The 18,434-nt window shown below is 31.2% G+C and overlaps 1 protein-coding gene across 1 annotated transcript; it reads left to right on the plus strand.

Moving 5' to 3' along the window:
- Nucleotides 1-671: 671 nt before the first annotated feature.
- LOC131851050 (toll-like receptor 6) lies at nt 672-5,524 on the plus strand. Its single transcript, XM_059201473.1, has one exon. It carries the CDS (start codon nt 853-855, stop codon nt 4,879-4,881), a length of 4,029 nt encoding a protein of 1,342 aa, XP_059057456.1. The 5' UTR covers nt 672-852; the 3' UTR covers nt 4,882-5,524.
- The last annotated feature ends 12,910 nt before the right edge of the window (nt 5,525-18,434 follow it).

The raw sequence follows: 18,434 nt of genomic DNA on the forward strand, positions 1-18,434 counted from the left end.
CTTTAAATTTTTCTTCACCTTCATCACGCCAAGCCTTATCATCACTAAGGTAGCTTTAAATAAATATCAGATGTGTATTATAGTTAATACACATTCGATATTTTTTTAAAACAAAAATATTGTGCTATATTAGTATATACCTAGTACAGTTTTTCCTTGGACATCTTCTGACGTAAAGAAAACATCCCAAATCTGTAAATAACATAAAAAACTGTAAATAAATCATATATAGGCAAGCCAATGAAATATTCTCGGAAAAATCCCTGTCCAGGGAACATGTCAGTGCAACGTTTATAGGTTGTTATGCTATATTATTAAAATACAAATCGTAAATAGGTCTACATACATATAGAACTATAACAAAAATTACAGCAAACTGTAATCACTCTAAACAAAGTATTACTGTTATAAATTACATTGCGACCTCCTTTGAGATGAAATTCGAGGAGATGCAACCATAACTGTGCAAGCCGAAGTCTTCCATGTAACACACAATATTTTTGATTATTCAAAAAACACGCGTGCCATCTGTTGTAATGTCGATGCAGCGCGGGGTCCATCATTCCCACCCGTTGTGGCCCACCCCGTCCCCCCAAACCTCACACTCCGCTCCTGACACCCGTGCGGCTTTCGTTCGTTCAAACTTACGTAGGTCAGTTACCGCCCGACCGCAGGGGAGCATGGCTGCGTTAAAAGTTTTACCGCGATTCTACATTCTCTGTTTACATGCTCAATAAATCGAAGTGTGTACAATAAATAGACTTTATAATACTAACTGTAAAGTGATTGCAAGTTTTTGTATAGACTCTCAGTGACAAACAAAAACCAAATGAACAATTTAACTGTGAAAATATGACGAAAAACTTAAGTGAAATGATTACGTTAAAAGTTTGGATGTGTTTGCTTGTGGTGGTAGGTGCGCGCGCACGTTCCGCGCCGCCCGCCCCGAACGGCTGTCAGTGGGACTATTCGGACGCAAAGTTGAGTGAATCTAACTTTCTCACGTGCAACATCAAAACCATAGGATCCGCGGACTTTTTGTTTAAAAATATTACCACTGCGCAGGCGTATAATATCAACAAGTTAAAATTGACTTGTACAGATTTGCTTTTCTTTGAGAGTTCATTGCACATGAATACAGGCAGTTTTTTGGGACAGCTGAGAAAGCTAGAGGATCTTCGTATTGAATACTGCAAAATTCGCTATGTACCAGCGACTGTATTTTCACCACTTCGTGATTTAACTAGCTTGACCTTGCGTTCGTATAATACAGATTGGCCTGCAATGACTATGGAGTTTCATGCTGAGAGTTTTCGTGGTTTAATGGAGCTGCGTACTTTGGATTTAGGAGATAACAATATTTACATGTTACCTTCCCAAGTATTCTGTCCACTCTTCAGTTTAGAATCACTTAACCTAACAAATAATCGAATTCAAGATATTTCCGATATTGGATTTTCCGATTGGGGTAAAGGACCAATCGCACCAGGTAAATCATGCAACACAGGACTAAAGATGCTGGATTTATCTCATAATAATATTTTAAGATTACCTGATAACGGGCTTTCCAGTCTCAGGTCCCTGGAAGTATTGAACATTCAAAACAACTTGATAAATGAAATAGGCGATAGAGCTTTTGTCGGCTTGAATTCTTTGAGAATTTTGAACTTGTCAGGAAATAAGCTGGTCGCTGTCCCTCCAGAATTATTTCAATCGTCAAGAGTTATAAAAGAAATTTCATTAGCAAATAATTCACTGTCTGTATTAGCGCCAGGATTACTAGAAGGACTTGATCAACTGGAAAAATTGGATTTGTCTAGGAATCGACTTACTAATGACTGGGTTAATCGAGATACTTTTGCTGGACTAATAAGATTGGTTATATTAAATCTATCATACAACGCGTTAACTCGTTTAGATCCCAAGTCATTTCAAGATTTAAATAACTTACAAGTATTAAATTTAGATAACAATGGTATTGAAACAATCAGCAATGGTGCCTTTGGAGAGCTTAGAAATTTACATCAACTGTCAATATCAGACAACAAAATTATGGCACTCAATGAGAACATTTTTTCTAACTTATTTGTATTAAATCAACTATATTTAGACAATAATCGAATAGCAATAATTCATGAACGCTGCTTTGAAAATATCACATATTTACAAGATTTAGGATTAAATGGAAACAATTTAAATATGATACCTGATGGTATTAAAAGACTTAGATTTTTGAAAACCCTAGATATTGGCAAAAATAATATAACAAAAATTTTCAACGCATCTTTTGAGGGTTTAGAAGAACTTTATGGATTACGCCTCGTCGATAATCATATTTCTAGTATACCAAAAGATACTTTTAGTACTTTACCATCACTACAAGTTCTTAATCTAGCATCTAACAAAATAGAAACTATTGAACAAGATGCATTCTTATCGAATCCAACATTAAAAGCAATTCGTTTAGACGGGAATAAGTTATCTGATATTCGAGGCGTATTCAATAAATTGAACACCCTCGGCTGGCTGAATATATCGGACAATAAGCTAATCTACTTTGATTTTAGTTACATGCCCGAAAATCTTGAATGGTTGGATATACATAGTAATAATATCACAAAGTTAGAAAATGAACACAACGCGCAACAAAATATTCGAATGCTTGACGTAAGCTATAATGCTATTGAAAATATCGATGAACGGTCGATACCCGAATCTATTGAAGTGCTTTTCTTAAATAACAACAAGATTCACACGATTCACCCAGGTACATTCTTACAAAAAAAGAAGTTAGAAAAAGTTGTCGTGACAGATAATAAATTAAGAACTGTCGAACTATCAGCATTCACTCTGCCTCACATTCCCAAAAGCAGACTTTTGCCAACATTCTTTATTGGTAATAATCCTTTTATATGTAACTGTCACATGATATGGTTACAAAAGATTAATTTATGGAATCACATGAGACAATATCCTAGATTTGTGGATTTAGAGTCTGTAACGTGCGAAGTTGTAAACAACAAATACGGTGGAAAAGCTAATTTAATGGATGTTCCGGAGTCACAATTTCTATGCTCATATGAAACTCATTGTTCATCTAGCTGCTTTTGTTGTGATTTTGAGGCATGTGATTGCAAAATGACATGCCCAGAAGGTTGTTCCTGCTTTCATGACAGTAATTGGAATTCAAATGTGATTGATTGCTCTAACGTTGGATACACTGATATACCTGAAAAAATACCTATGGATGCAACTGAATTGTATCTTGATGGCAATGAATTCATTTCGCTTGGTAGTCATTTATTTATTGGTAAAAAGAAATTACATAAGCTTTATCTAAATAATAGTAAAATAGAAACTATTGACAACGACACATTTAATGGACTCCATTCACTGAATGTACTTCATCTTGAAAATAATCATATAACTGAGCTATCTGGTGATGAATTTTCACAAACAAGACACTTACGAGAGTTATACTTAAATGATAACCTCTTAACAAGTGTTGCGAATAAGACTTTTGAACATTTGACTTTTTTAAGAATTGTACACTTGCAAGGTAATAAAATTATTGATTTAGACAAAAAACTAGCACACATTATACACCTTGAGAGTATTAATGTTGAAGGAAATGTATTTACATGTACATGTGATAATGTGTTATTGTTACAAAATTGGTTCAAAAAACACTATGAAGATCCCGTAGAAATGTTTTGTGCAGACGAATATGGACTAGTTTCTAACCTAACTGTGTTTGATGTTATTGATAAGTGTCGTGACTCTAGTGTAACAGACAATACAATCCCTACTGAGAATCAGCCATACCAGTATGATGAAGTGAGCTCTATAAAATTGAACTTTGTTCCACTTTTAGCTGTAGTTCTAATTAGTGTAATCCTAATCCTTTTATTTGGTGCCTTAGCTTTTTCGTTTAGGCAAAATGTACGCCTTTGGGCTCACTCTAAATATGGTGTAAGATTATTTAAAAGTGCTTCTATTCAAGAAAGTGAACTTGATAGAGATAGGCTATATGATGGATATGCTGTATATAGTTTATTGGATGACGATTTTGTATCTAAAGTAGTAGCCCCAGAGATGGAACATTCTGGATATACAATGTGTTTCCATTACAGAGATTTACAACTAGCACCTGAAAATTATTTGATAGACCAAATAACTAATGCTGCTGAGTCTTCAAAGAGAATTTTAATATTTGTATCGTTTAATTTCTTGCAAAATGAATGGTCGAAACTTTCATTCAAAGATGCCATGAAACATATTATAACTTCTATTCACCCGTCAATAAGACGACATAGAGTCGTTTTTATTTTAACAACTGATGTAAGTGCACTAAATTTAGACTTGGACTTTCAAAACTATTTAAAAACATGCAACGTCTTATTATGGGGTGAAAAGAAGTTTTGGGAGAAAATTAGATTTGTTATGCCCGACATTTCTAACTTACAATGGAATAAAGATACAATGAATTACAACCATGGCGTCTGTCCAAATGTAAGACGGCATCCTTCTAGATATACGGCATCACCGACTGCCCCTGAACATTGGTATAAATATGATGCAATACCACCACAAACGCCAACCACCACAAATGTTGGCATAAACTTAGAAGATGACACGTCAATGTTAACAAATACGACCTTGACGAGTCAGCTTCAGGAGGGCGAGAATCTTCATCACAGTTATATTTCAATAGATACTCAAAATTATGAACAGCCTTACGGTGGGCGGCCCAGGCCTCCGAATACGCTTCGTAAACATACCGTATCACATTCTCCTTCGATGCTTGACGAACAAGGTTACTTACAACCTCGATCGTCTGTACACGAGGGCTTGCCTCAAACCCATTCAGCTCACAGATGATAAGACTCTATTTTTATCTCTAAAGATATTTTTAATGGAACTTCACATTCCAAGCACATGTGTAGGCTGCTTTTTAAGTTGGCCATGCCTTATTAATACGTGATAATTTTACAAAAGTGTTGAGTCAGATTATTTGGCCAAAATGTAATACTTTGTTCCTTAGTAGCTAACAAATGTATTTGATGAGACTGTTATTAAAATATATATTGTAATTGGTGTTGAATGAAGCCTTAAGTTTAATATAAATTCTGTGCTGTAAATAAAATAAACAATTTGTTGTTTATGATTAAGACTGATGTATTATGTATTTGTAAAATTTAATAAAAGCCAGTATCAGGACAAAATGAACATGTTTGAGTATTTTCGTATAGTATGTATTATCTCATTGTTACCAAATATTGTGTAAGTAGATATTGTAATTAGTTATTTTATAAATTAGATAAGTATTGTATAGATATACTAGTCATTAGTTAGGAATTGACAAGTTGAAACTGTAGATTGTTTTGACTGAGTAGTTTATGATACTTATATTTTATATGTCTTACTTTGAAAAAAAATTATAAGTTTGTATTACAATAAGTATCATTGACTATATGGCTAATAACAACAAATAATATTATCAATGTCGACTGTTACATAAATATTTAATCAAAATTAAATGAAAATATGAAAATTATGATACATGTTTTTATTCTTACATCCACATATCCCTAAATATGTAAACTCTAAAAACAAATCTATTTAACGCCTCTAATTATTTATTTTCAACTGATTACTTCGCTTTGTGTTTTTTAATTAGACTGTATTTTTTACGAAACGAATTTGATTATTGAAGTCTTCCTATTACAAATATGATTTCTAGAGGATCTGTGATATACAAATTTATACTAAGTACTTATACAAAAGTACAATTATGATTATTGACTTGGTTGTTCTCTTGGACGAAACTGAAATAGGTCAGGGCGGTGTATGGATGAAATATTCCTTTCACTTGGGTAACTATGAGCACTTTTACTAGAATGACACTATTGAAGCATGTTGACTAAGTTTGTTGTTAGTTCGACTGACACAAAAAATGAAAGTAAAGATTTTAAAATTTTCTCCATTTTATCACTACCCTTAACTTTTTATCTGCACTGATTTTTTTTAAACTACTACTAATAATACAAAATAAAGTCATAAATTATTATAATATCGTATCATTTATTATATACTACAAAACAATAATATACCTAAGATTGGTTTTGTTTCTTATTTATGAAATGTAAGAAACAAAACCAATTGTGGGTATTCTTTTCTAAATAAGTTTCTTTTAACTAAAAATAATTTATTTACAATGACGAATAAATCAACTGTATACTATATCTTAAATCTTTTTGTTTTGCCGCCATATAAAAAAATATATATACTTTATGTAGAAACCAAATGTCGGCATCATAACTGTTCAATTTGCTGTTTCTATGTGTATTGAAAAATGAGAAACTCATACACAAAAAAAAAACTTTAGAAATAATGTTGGCCTGCCGACAATCACTTGGGACTATAATGATGGTCCCTTCTCAGGTAGAAATTCAAGTCATATTTCAACCGCCATGAATACAATATGGTAGCTCAGAGAACAGTTTCTATACTTGATTCGTTTCTAGTTTGATATATATTTACGCATCCTGCCGATAGTTAGCTGGATGAAATAGTTCTTTAATAGTTTTTTAAATATGTCGCATTAACATATGGTGTGATATGCGATGAATTGAATGACCACAGGGTGCTGGTCAGTTGTTATTTTTTTATTTAATGGAATCTATCATCTGTCATACACAACTGGTATTGTTTACTTTCCAAACATTTTTAGTTATAATGTAAGTAATTTTTAAGCATTTTATTAAATAAATCTATTGACTAGAAAAAAAGCAAACAATTGAAAGATCTCCAGACACTGTAGATACAAGGCCTAAATGAGTAATGAGTAATATGAAGTAGTTAATATAGGTTTAATTTAAAATAAATTATACTTTTGTTATCAGGAGTATACATACCGTGGGTTCAGATTTTATAAAAAGACCATATGATACGGGAAATGACCGCTGTTAGTACAATGTGCAATTTTGATAAAATAATGTTTTTCGGGTAATAATATGATGTTGTCGGTTGAGACGATGTATATTACAAATGATATTGATATTTGGCAAGTAGCTGATGTAATAAGGAGTAAGTTAGGCTACTTTTATTTTAGAAAAATTCTTACATTTAAAAATAAATTTAAATTCCACGCAGACGTAGTCGCGGGAACAGCTAGTATCATATAAAACTAAATAGTACCCCTATTTTGATGATTTTTGATAGTCCGCCATATGCACCTATATTTTTTTTGTATTTGTGCATTAAATTTTTATATATAAAATAATTAAAAAATTTTTCGAGAAATTAGATGCTCAATAGGTATATGATATGTAATAATCTTAATATAGTAAATAATTATTATCTATTTGTCTTTTTTATAACTGTAATGCTAAAGTTGTGTTTTACTGAATAATACTTTTTAATAACAAAAAACATGACAGTATACAATAAATGGCTTTGATTACATATCATTTATATTTACTAAGTTGAGCTATATTTAAGTACAAATCTGCTAGTATTCTGTAAGAGAATACTAGCAAATAATGGACTAATGCCAGCATGGATTAGGCTCAGAACACATTACCCACGATTATTGATATTAAATATTTGAATATTAAACGTAGACATATCTGACAAACCGCAACTGGTCGACCACCGAGAGATTAATGGAGTGAAAGCTACTAATGGTCGGCCGATGTTGAAACCAATTCTAGCAAGTATATAATTGTTATATTGTATACGAATTAAATGGTAAGTTTCAATACAAACAAATGGACAAGTTGTTTGATTAAGACTTGCACAGATGAAGGAGGTTTATTCAGAGTAGGTCTGTCGAGGACAAAATCTTACTTTGTGTCAACCGAGTATATAGTGCAATCATTTTTGCTTAAAATAAACAAAATACTCCAAGGAATCCCTCACGTTTGCGTAGTCCATCAATCAACAATATTTGCAATCAAGCATGTAGTCTGTCTAAGAGCAAAAGATCCTGTAAAAAGCAAACTGTAAAAGGCTTATGTTACTAGTTGTAAACCTTTTACTTACTAAGTTTGATAAACCAAGGCAAGATTATATGCAAAGAAGCTTCATAAATGACATGTAGACTACACTAAATATAGTGCATATGTATACGGTACTTACATAAAAAAAAATTCTGGCTGGACCAATTTACACGGGACTTCCACTCCTATATAGCTAATATAATTTACTAAGCTACTACAACGATAGGTATATTTTAAAAATAACTCTATGCTGATGAAGTTGGGGGTAAAACCTAGTATTACATAAAAATACTTAATATAAATAAATTTTTATTTCGTGTAATAGGTCAAGATTAGAAACTTTTCTCTCCGTAACGACGTAGCAAGTGCACCATAGAGACTTGCGAACTATCTCTAATCTCATCTGTACTAAGTAAATATACATCGTGCAATATGTACTTAAATTTAGCCTAAATACACGCTTCTAAAATCAATACGTCAAAGGCAGACCACTTCTACCCAAACTTATCTTCAATAGATTCCCAAAACCATTCCCGGTTTAAAGATACCTGCTATCAATATCAGAGAGGATATCGTACATATCTCGGATTTCACGGTTAAATGCACCATTGACTCCCCCGACTATCTCTGACATGTCCCCGAATAGATAAGAAATTGACCAGATATCAAACCAACAGTCCTTTTATTACTACCTCTCATATTTTATAGTAACATATTATAAAGGGTAACTCTACTATCTATATAAATATATATTTAAAGTTATATTTAACTAATTGTATTCATTTACATGTACGTATACAAACATTATAAGCACGATAAATGTATTTTGTTACATATTTTTACATAGTATAAATTTACTGCCGCTTAGATCTTTTAAACTGCACGACGGATTTTTATACAATTTTTAGCAACAGTTAGTGATTTAATAGGAAGGTTTATATGTATAATAAGTGGTGTACTTGCCCACAAGTTACGGTGTGTAGCTAGTAATTTACATAAAACACACATCTTCAGTTTTGTTTTTAATTTATATTGTCAATATGTTTTTTAATTACTGTGAAAATAGTTTTTTTATTAGTTTATTTAATAAATATGTATATAGTAGAAGATATTATTTTGACTACATCAAAATCTCCTACTCAACGTAACATAGATTGGTTATTGTTGTATTATTAGCATTTTATAATTTGTATTAGTTTCTAAGCAATCAGACATTTTATTACCTTGTACAGTTATATGTTAGTTTAGTTTAGTTAGTTTTAGCACAGATAACATAATATTAGTTAGTTGTATGTTTATACACTTAGGTGATATTTGTATTTAAATTTAGATACATTTCTATTGACTTAAAACTACACCATATAGGTCCGTATATTACAACAATATACAAAGAAATTATGAACTTAGAAGCACACAAAATTTGATAGTATTTATTCAGTGATTTGTTCAACGACTAATGGATTCTTTTTTGTGTTTTCCTTCAATCAATCAAAACAGACGTCCATCGCAGGCAATGTTCAACTTTTTATTTATACTCACACATTTTTTACATCTCTACAAACATCACATCACAAAAGCAATGACTAATACCAACTCTCAGGGTCAAATCAAATCAGATAGATTTGTATGTGGCGCGGCGTTTGATCGACGTCTGATATCCGAAAGCATTCGGACATTTTTCTGTTATACTAAGTACTTAACGAAATTTGTTCCTCGGTCAACTTACGCCACCCGCTGGTCAAATATGACGGTTCACACTTGAAGTTGGCTCAAGTTGGGGCAAAGGTCACGTCCTCTCACTCAAATCTCGACCAGGAGCGCTTCGGTCTGAATTGGATCGTGACAACGAAGAGATACTTATCGTGATTTTCTGGCCAATTCCAATGCATCGGTCTGTTGTTACGGACGGGTAATGGGAGCATGGGAACACAGTCGAACTTGGAACTAACTAAATTATTGTAAGTCAAATAAGGAGATGTTCGTAGCGGTGATTGGGGTTAGGCGTAGTTTTGTTTGTTCGTATAATTTTGTCGTATGATCAAGGGTTCTAACCACCATCGTCAAAAATGAAAGGGCTCAAAACTTCAATTTAGCATTGCAATATGTAGAAAATCTCACGTAGTATATGCATCATATTTTCTTCTTCTTCTTATAGTAATTTAGGTAGTTTACTATACGAAGAAGAAAAAAGTATGAAGAGTTATGATTACTATATAATTTTGGGATTTTACTAGAGTTGGGAGTGAATTCCATGATAAGGACACATGTGATCTTCAGGGGTACATAGACCGCTTTCATTAGTAAAATAAACCGATTGATGGTAACAGTATACCAAAGTATATTAATTAATTACATTATAATGATAAGAATTAGTCATGTCTATATTCCACAAACGGTTCATTATTTTATACTACAAACTCATTTTTATTGCAGTAGCCGTCCCTCTTATTAAACAATAACACAGTTGTTACAGTCAATAAACTGGAAACAGTGGGTTCTTTGATTTTAGCCTTTGATAAAATCATGTCCTCCATAGACATTCAATAGTTGTGTATTGCAAAAATAATATGTATAAAAATATTATTTCTAATACTATTCTTCCAAATATTTTAATGTTATAAATTCGATTATTCCTATGTGTATTTAACTTGTAAGTTTGTTACCCTTCTACTAAAATGATTTTATTAAATTTGACGTGAAAATAGACTCTATCACTAAGACGGACGTATGATATATTTTATCTAAAACAGTACTGTGGGGTACTCTTATTTATTATGTAGAATATGTTTTGTATATTTAAAACTGGATTATGTATCCAAAGTGTATAAACTAAAGTAGCTGTACAGTATCCATAAAATAAAACACAATTTGGACAAACAGACAAAAAAAAACAGAGAGAGCCCATTTAAATATCCGTCTATGTAACCTTCAAAAACCTTTTTTGCTAGTAATTATGATTTATATATATATAAAATTTTTATTGCGTAACTTCACAAATATTTATTCACCATTACGTTACTACGCAACCCTTTCTTTGGATCAAAAAGGCAGCGTAACTTCAATCGTTTTCTTTGTATAATACATATGAATGTAATGTACAAAGATTATATTACATATATCATAATAATAATTTGAGTACAAATAAACGTTTTCTTTGTATCCTTGTTAAATTACGCAAAAGACGCATGAAAATGTACACGTATGTAGAAAATTACGCACGAAAAGTTAAAAGGCAACGAAATATTACCTTTTCGTCTGTTATTTTTGTGAATAAAACAGTTCGATAAAGGAAAATAAATTGGGTTATGGGAATCGGGACCGGGGTAAGTCACATCGAAAACACTGTCACGAACCGACAAAAAATGTGAGAAACGACTTCATTATACAATGATTGGTCACTGACCATGACTGAATGTTATCATCGATGCTTGCAAGGATGTACTTTCTATACCTACAGTATTGATTGATTTGATTTTATTATGAAATGATGAAAATCGTTAACTGCGAATGGAACTTGTTTAGTTAATTTCTAATTTATATTTTATGTATAGGTGACTTATGAGCTATATTTAATAATAAAGAAATACCTTTAGCTCCAGTCAAGATGCAGTCCATACTCGTAAATGAGGTCAACACAAAAATTTTATAAATATTTTATCGGTCTAAAATAGAAATTAACACTCAATTTTTTTGTGTTAGTTTCAATCTAGAGACCTTTTGGAGTATGACTCGGAGTAGGGAGCTACTAAATTACGACGCTTTCAAACTGATTGTTCGACTATACTAACTTAATATTAAAAATTTCGTTATAAATTGTGGTATTGCTACGTTATTAAAATGCTAAATACCCAAAAATAACTAGAACCAACGGCGTGAAGTTCAAATATATACCTACCTATATGTATAAACCTAGCTCCGGTTTGAACGAATTTTTAACGAGTTCAAAGTTTGACATCGAATGTATTGTCGACACATAGTATGTATTTGAAACAGTTTTTTCCACACACCACCTTATAGCCATAGAGTTTTACTTTAATTAATACTCAACTCTTACTTGTACTATAAAAATGATATTTCGGTACAATATGTAATAGAAATGCACGAAGTGACGGATAAGTAAATTTCATTTCCTTTAGGTTTATAGGACTCTATATTAGAATATTTTATCGCATTTGAATACTGTATCCGCCAAAGAAATTAGTATTTTTTTATTCATAAGACATTCCCTATTAAGTCTGAAAATAGTGTGCTTCATATTAATATTGGTCGTAAGTGGAACAAACCAAAAACAGTTAAAGTTCTTTGTGCACACACGTGCACTAACAGTTCACTGCCTATTCAAAGTCAAGGATTGACGAAACGACGACCGCCGTACATGAAAACGTATCATTGAAATTTAGATATACTTGCTATACAATATTTATAATATTAATATATTACATGTATAGTATTTTATCTTAGAATTTCAAATCACTTAACATTTTTAAAAATCACCTGAGTCCTCATTTTTAACGTAGCGTTAATTGCGGAGCCTACCCCGGAACTTAGCACATCGAGGCTGGTCATTTAATTATTCTATGGTAGCTAGTTAGTCTTTGTTTACTTTTTATTAAGCTGCTTGTTTAGGAACTAGTCTTAGTTCTTAAGAATTATGTGATGTCCATGGCACTATTCATGTCTATAGCAGATCATTATTTGCCGTGCTCGTTACCTTGTTTGACTATCGAGTTATGCTAAAAATCTTCTCTGGTATACGATATTTATACTGATAGTTTTCGTGGCAGATTGAACTATAACCAACTATTCTATCAGATATAATTTTTGTTTAGTTCTTTAAAGTATTAATATACCCTGAATTACTCCCTAGATATTACGAGTATAAAATGTCTAGACAGCTAAATGTCTCGATATGACGGTACGGTAATAACTTTATACAATATAGCCTAGACGCCTTTAGTATCTGGTCAGTTACGGATCGTTGAATTAATATATATATGACGTTTAGCGGTTAGCACACCGCTTTACTTCCGATGGTCGCGCGTTCGATTCATAGTACGATGCAAACATTTGTATTCATGAGTACAATTGTATATTATGACGTAGCAGTCTGGATACTTTCTATATGTATGTATTTACAAAAAAGAATCCAAGTATTAATATGTTGTCTAGTACCCATAAAACAAGCCTTGCTTACCGGGGACCATGGGACCGTGGGACTACATGGCGCTATATTAATTGTTATTTATTTATTATTTAAAAAAAATAGTATCACGTTTTAACATAGATTTTGGGTAGCTGGATAGATGTTAATTAAAATAGGATTATCACAAAAGGAGGCGTGAAAATGGCTATATATATTTGTAAAATTAAACGATCAAAAATAATTAGTTGAATACTTTAGGTTAGCGTTAAACTCAGGGAGGCACATCATGGTAATAACAATAGCTCTAATTGCGCACAGAGAACAAATAGAAAAAAAAATGTTAAATATGTGACAAAAAGTGATCTTATCGCTACAAGTAATCTCTTACAGGACCTGACATTGGTAGTAGAATTGTATGTGACTCATTAGGCCCGACACATCAAGTGTTACGGTAGAACATCCCTGTCATCTCTGGAAGACTAGGCTCCCTTGTGAATATTAGCGCGAGTCATCATCCCAAACAAAACACGGTGCCATTAGCAAGTTCTGTTGAATCAATGGTACTTAAAAAAGCAATAGCATAATTTTGCCGAGTCACTTACTCAACCGTCGATTGTTCTTCACCAACCGTTGGGCGCTTTTTCTTGGGCTGTGGTTAGACAAAATGATTTTGATATTTTAAATATTTTTATAACTTCGAACTTACAAAAGGCCAGTTACATAGCCATTGTATTCAATGTATTTACATAATAATCATAACATATATTTATTTCATAATTTACTGTCTATACATGATAAAATTTAAAATTCACGATATAAAAATATTATTTGTATTTATTTTTGAGTTACAATAAATTATGTATTATTATTATTAATAAAAAATATTTTGTAACCAATAAATAGAACCTTAATCATCATCATTCAGCTATGAAATCAGAAATCGTAATTTTATTTCGTAGTTCGACCAAATTTCCAATATTGTATTCTAGAGCTGTTCTACAACAATATCGCAATGAAGATAAATTTTAGAACTTTGTAAAAGCGATAACTTTATAAATAAAGATTTATGTTTCAATTTTGATAGAAAGGTCAAGCTAACAAGCTAAACATTGTTTTAGAAGTAATCTTCGTGTAAGTATCAAACAATTTTTTCCTTGTTCAAAGCTTATGAAGTCTGACTGAGATGAATGACTAAGGTAATTGGTGTGCACGTTTGAAAATAAAAAAAATTGTACCAATGAATCGAACTGTACATAGATTTCTAAGAATTTAGTAATATTGATAATTTCGTCTCAGATAAATAGGTGTATGGACACCTAATGTAGATGGCTACATTATCTATGATAGAGGCGGTAAACCTAAATGCTTCTGCTATATACAAATTAGATAGGGCAAGGAGAACACCGAATAAACTTTTCGGAAACTTTACATTGAGTAGCAATGACGGACAAATCAAGTTACATTTATTAAATATAAATAACTTATGCTCATAATATACAAGAGGGATGTTTATTCTTTTTTTTTAAATTAGTTAACACAATCTTGGGCCTAATTATAGGTTAATGAATTTTTTACAACTATGAGATACATTATAAAAGACCTTATATGTCTTTAAGTGATATTTCAGTTCTAGCCTTGAAATTTCCTATTGTTATATTAGTTAATAATTTAATAAGTAATGACTAGTGTAGTTCATTATTATTCATTGTGTATAATTTATATTAATTATAATAAAATAATTAAAATTAAAAAAAAACTCCTAATATAGCGCCATCTTGTAGAAACTACGAGAACTTCTGAAATCGAAATGGAAACGAAGGCGCCCCTAAAGCGTAACGCTAAGAAGCATGCATTTTAGTGTAGGGAAGTAGGTAAAAAAACTCTAGCAATAAACCTCACGAATTTTATAGAAAACTTGTCACTATATTAAATATATAGTATAACACTAATTTGAAGTATTATAATTGTATACAGAAATTAGCGTATATTTAGTAAACTATATAAATAAAATAAAAGAATACTCAAATAAAAAGAATAGTATATTTTTATTGAGGTAAATGACTGGCTAACACTGATCAATCTATCTTAATTTTAATGTAAGTATCCCAAGTCCCAGTTACTTAATTAGCGGATATTGATAAGTATCTTATTTAATTGACGTCAGCTATAAAACTATTTCGATCAATAATTACACTAATATGTAGATAGAAATATTTATTTATGAAAACAACAATAAAAATAGAAATCATAAACATACATAAAAATATAATAGTTTTTAGATGATCTTCCCTTTAGGCGTTAATTAAAATGGTATATAAGTGTATTACAAAAGTACAAAAAAGGTCACCAATAATTTCTTTTACTTATAAACGTTTGAAATATATAAAAAAAAACAATAAACTTAGTTCAATACGCTAATTAGGTGCCTACTGCGCTCATTAGCTTGTCGTCTACAAAAGCGGCAAGTAAAAGCAAAGCTAATAACGCCAAGTAAAGTGTTTGTTTCCAATAATAAAGTATATCGCTGAAAGAAACCGCCGCATTTTATCACCATTGCCAATTGAAAAGGCGAGTGTGAACGTGAGTTTCGTGCTTTGTTTTCGTACACTAATAGGCTATAATTTGTTGTAAGGCTTTATCACCACAGAAAAAATATTAGTTCGATAATAAATACATTTATATTTTTTAATAAAACAACGTAGACTAAAGTTCATACGTAAAGTTTAAATTTATTGACAAATAATTATGCCTGTTTTCTTTGCAAATTTTAGATAAATTTCACTTATATATTGCCTATAATTAGAGGTCCATAATAATATTATAAATAACAAAATGTGTTTGTATCTATGTCTGGTTATTATAGTTTAAAATGTTGCTCTTTGCACAAATCTTAAGTTACATATTGTGTTATAATTATAAATATGTTAATATTTTCTGAAATCCACTCTATATTTATAGCCTCCTCAGAAAATAATACAAACTTTTTTGAAACATAACATGAAACTTCCTAGCAAAAAAGTGTCATTTAGTCGTAATATATTCATCCACACGACTCGTTACATTTTAAATCGGCTTAACTATGCTCCAAAACCTACACCATAAAATATCCTTTTAATATACATCGTCCTATAAATTGTCCCTAATAACAGAAATATTTTATTTGTTAATAGCCACAACAAAAAACGTTCGCTTTTCAATTTTTACGGCTAAACTATTTCACTTAAAAAATACTGGCCTTTACCGGCAGAGATCCGATCAAAAGTTTGTGTCAGAAAAAGTATAAAGTCGGCATCATCCTAGCGGGTGCCCATCGAGTTTTTTTACTGGGAACGCGATCAAAATTTTTATTTTTTAATAATTTCAAAATGACAGATGAAGATGACCGAGGCGGGTTAGGTGTGTCATAGCCACATACGATCTTGATCTACAAAAAATTAAGTTAAATTATGTATAGTTTACAGCGTGCATTTTATCAAACGTCAAGTTTCTTTTATAGTTGACACTAACAATCTGTTTAATAATGTTCTCGTGGGTGCTAGATTAGTAGAAAAAATGTAATCTAATAAATCAGTTTTAATAAGACATTTGGGAGAAAATAATGCACATAAATACATATTATATTGTAAAATATGACAGGTCACCGGCGTCATGAAATATTTCATGAATTCATCGTATTAGGATTTATTTATAAAACAAAGTCGAGATAGAAGCGAAGTAGCGAGTCCAATCTCAGCTAACTATAAAAAAATCCATTATTTTTGTTAATGATAAAAGTGATTACATTACTTAATGAATCTAAAGTAAAACAAGCATTATTATGCTTGCCAATTCACTTAGATTGGACTTAGGTTATAATAATACTCGGTGAAGAGTTGATTTTGATATTGATCAAGAATATTGAGGAACAAAATTGTTATATACCTACTTATACCTAAAATAAAAACTTGTATTATAAAAAAATATTTTAGGACTAAAAGTCATTTTATTACGTATTCGATGGATATTTTATTATTATCTCAGAAACCATAGAGCGTTCTCTCAAAAGTTACGCGACTACGCGTTATGCCTATACCGAATTTAGGAAATACCACGGGATTACAACGGTAGAGCACGAGATTCGCTTGAACATATTCAGACTAAAAGAATATATCATATACTTTATAAAAAAAATAATAACTTACATATGGTATACATCTAAACCTACTCACTAAATAAAATAAAATGAAATTTTATTAAAAAAAATCTATCCCTCATCATCAACCTACCATTTCCCATAAATATACAGACACTATTAATAATTTTATAAATATATTAATCAAACAAGGACAATCAGAATACGTCTGAAAGGCAGATGCTGCGTATCAAAAGCTTTTTATAGATAAAAAAATCTTAAGTTATTGTATAAACAAACAAGGTGTTAATATCGAAGATACGAATCGAAAATAACTCGCCCCCTTCTTATAAAATATTGATATTTAATAGTCACAACACAGTCTGTGTAATGCAGGCAGCCCCGCGAGTATCGCATCGGCATACCAGATTACCACATCAAGTATTCCTTTTGAGGCATTTGTATAGAACAAAATCCATCCCTGGCGTACTAACTTTAGAGTTGAATATTCAACTAGACGTTTTTCAGCTTAAATGAGTGCAGGTGGCATCGGATGGCATCGCATCGGCTTTATCTTAACTATCACATCTCCAAATATTAAACTTTTACTTTTATAGTGCTTTAAAATGCAAGTCGTGTCGACTAACGGACACCTAATAAACGTGGTAGGTTCGGTTTTTGTTGGCACTAAACGTTGGCGGGAAAATGTTTAAAGTTAATGAAGCTCATAATTATAAGATACACGGTGATTAACGCTACTCTATGATATACTGTACGTTTAGACAACTTTAACGCTTCTCGAAATGATTTGAGGTTAGCGATATACCTATATAAGTAAAAGTATATTAACTATAACCTTTAAAAACTCAATAACTTGAGCTATTGTTGCTGCTGTTGTTCACATGTCCACTTTTAATACTATACTTGAAAAAAAGAATTCTAACGTAATATCAAAAATATCTCGATGTATGTTACTTCATTAAGTTGATAAAAGTACATACCTTGTACATATTATATTTGTAAATGAATACAGAACCAAATTGATATATATTTCCATAAAAATGTTAGAGTTTTCAATTTTTTTTGCTGTTCCATTATGCTCTTGAGTAGTACCTATCTACTAATTATTGACCTGTATATAATAATATTAATAATTAAAAATACGATTAGCAGCTTA

This window comes from Achroia grisella, unplaced genomic scaffold (assembly GCF_030625045.1).
Source record: "Achroia grisella isolate CSIRO2021 unplaced genomic scaffold, CSIRO_AGI_Agris_v1 utg780, whole genome shotgun sequence".
Taxonomy (NCBI): Eukaryota; Metazoa; Arthropoda; class Insecta; order Lepidoptera; family Pyralidae; genus Achroia; species Achroia grisella.

Excerpts from the sequence above, each read along its gene's own strand:
- LOC131851050 (XM_059201473.1), top strand. The coding sequence starts at position 853 with ATGACGAAAAACTTAAGTGAAATGATTACGTTAAAAGTTTGGATGTGT.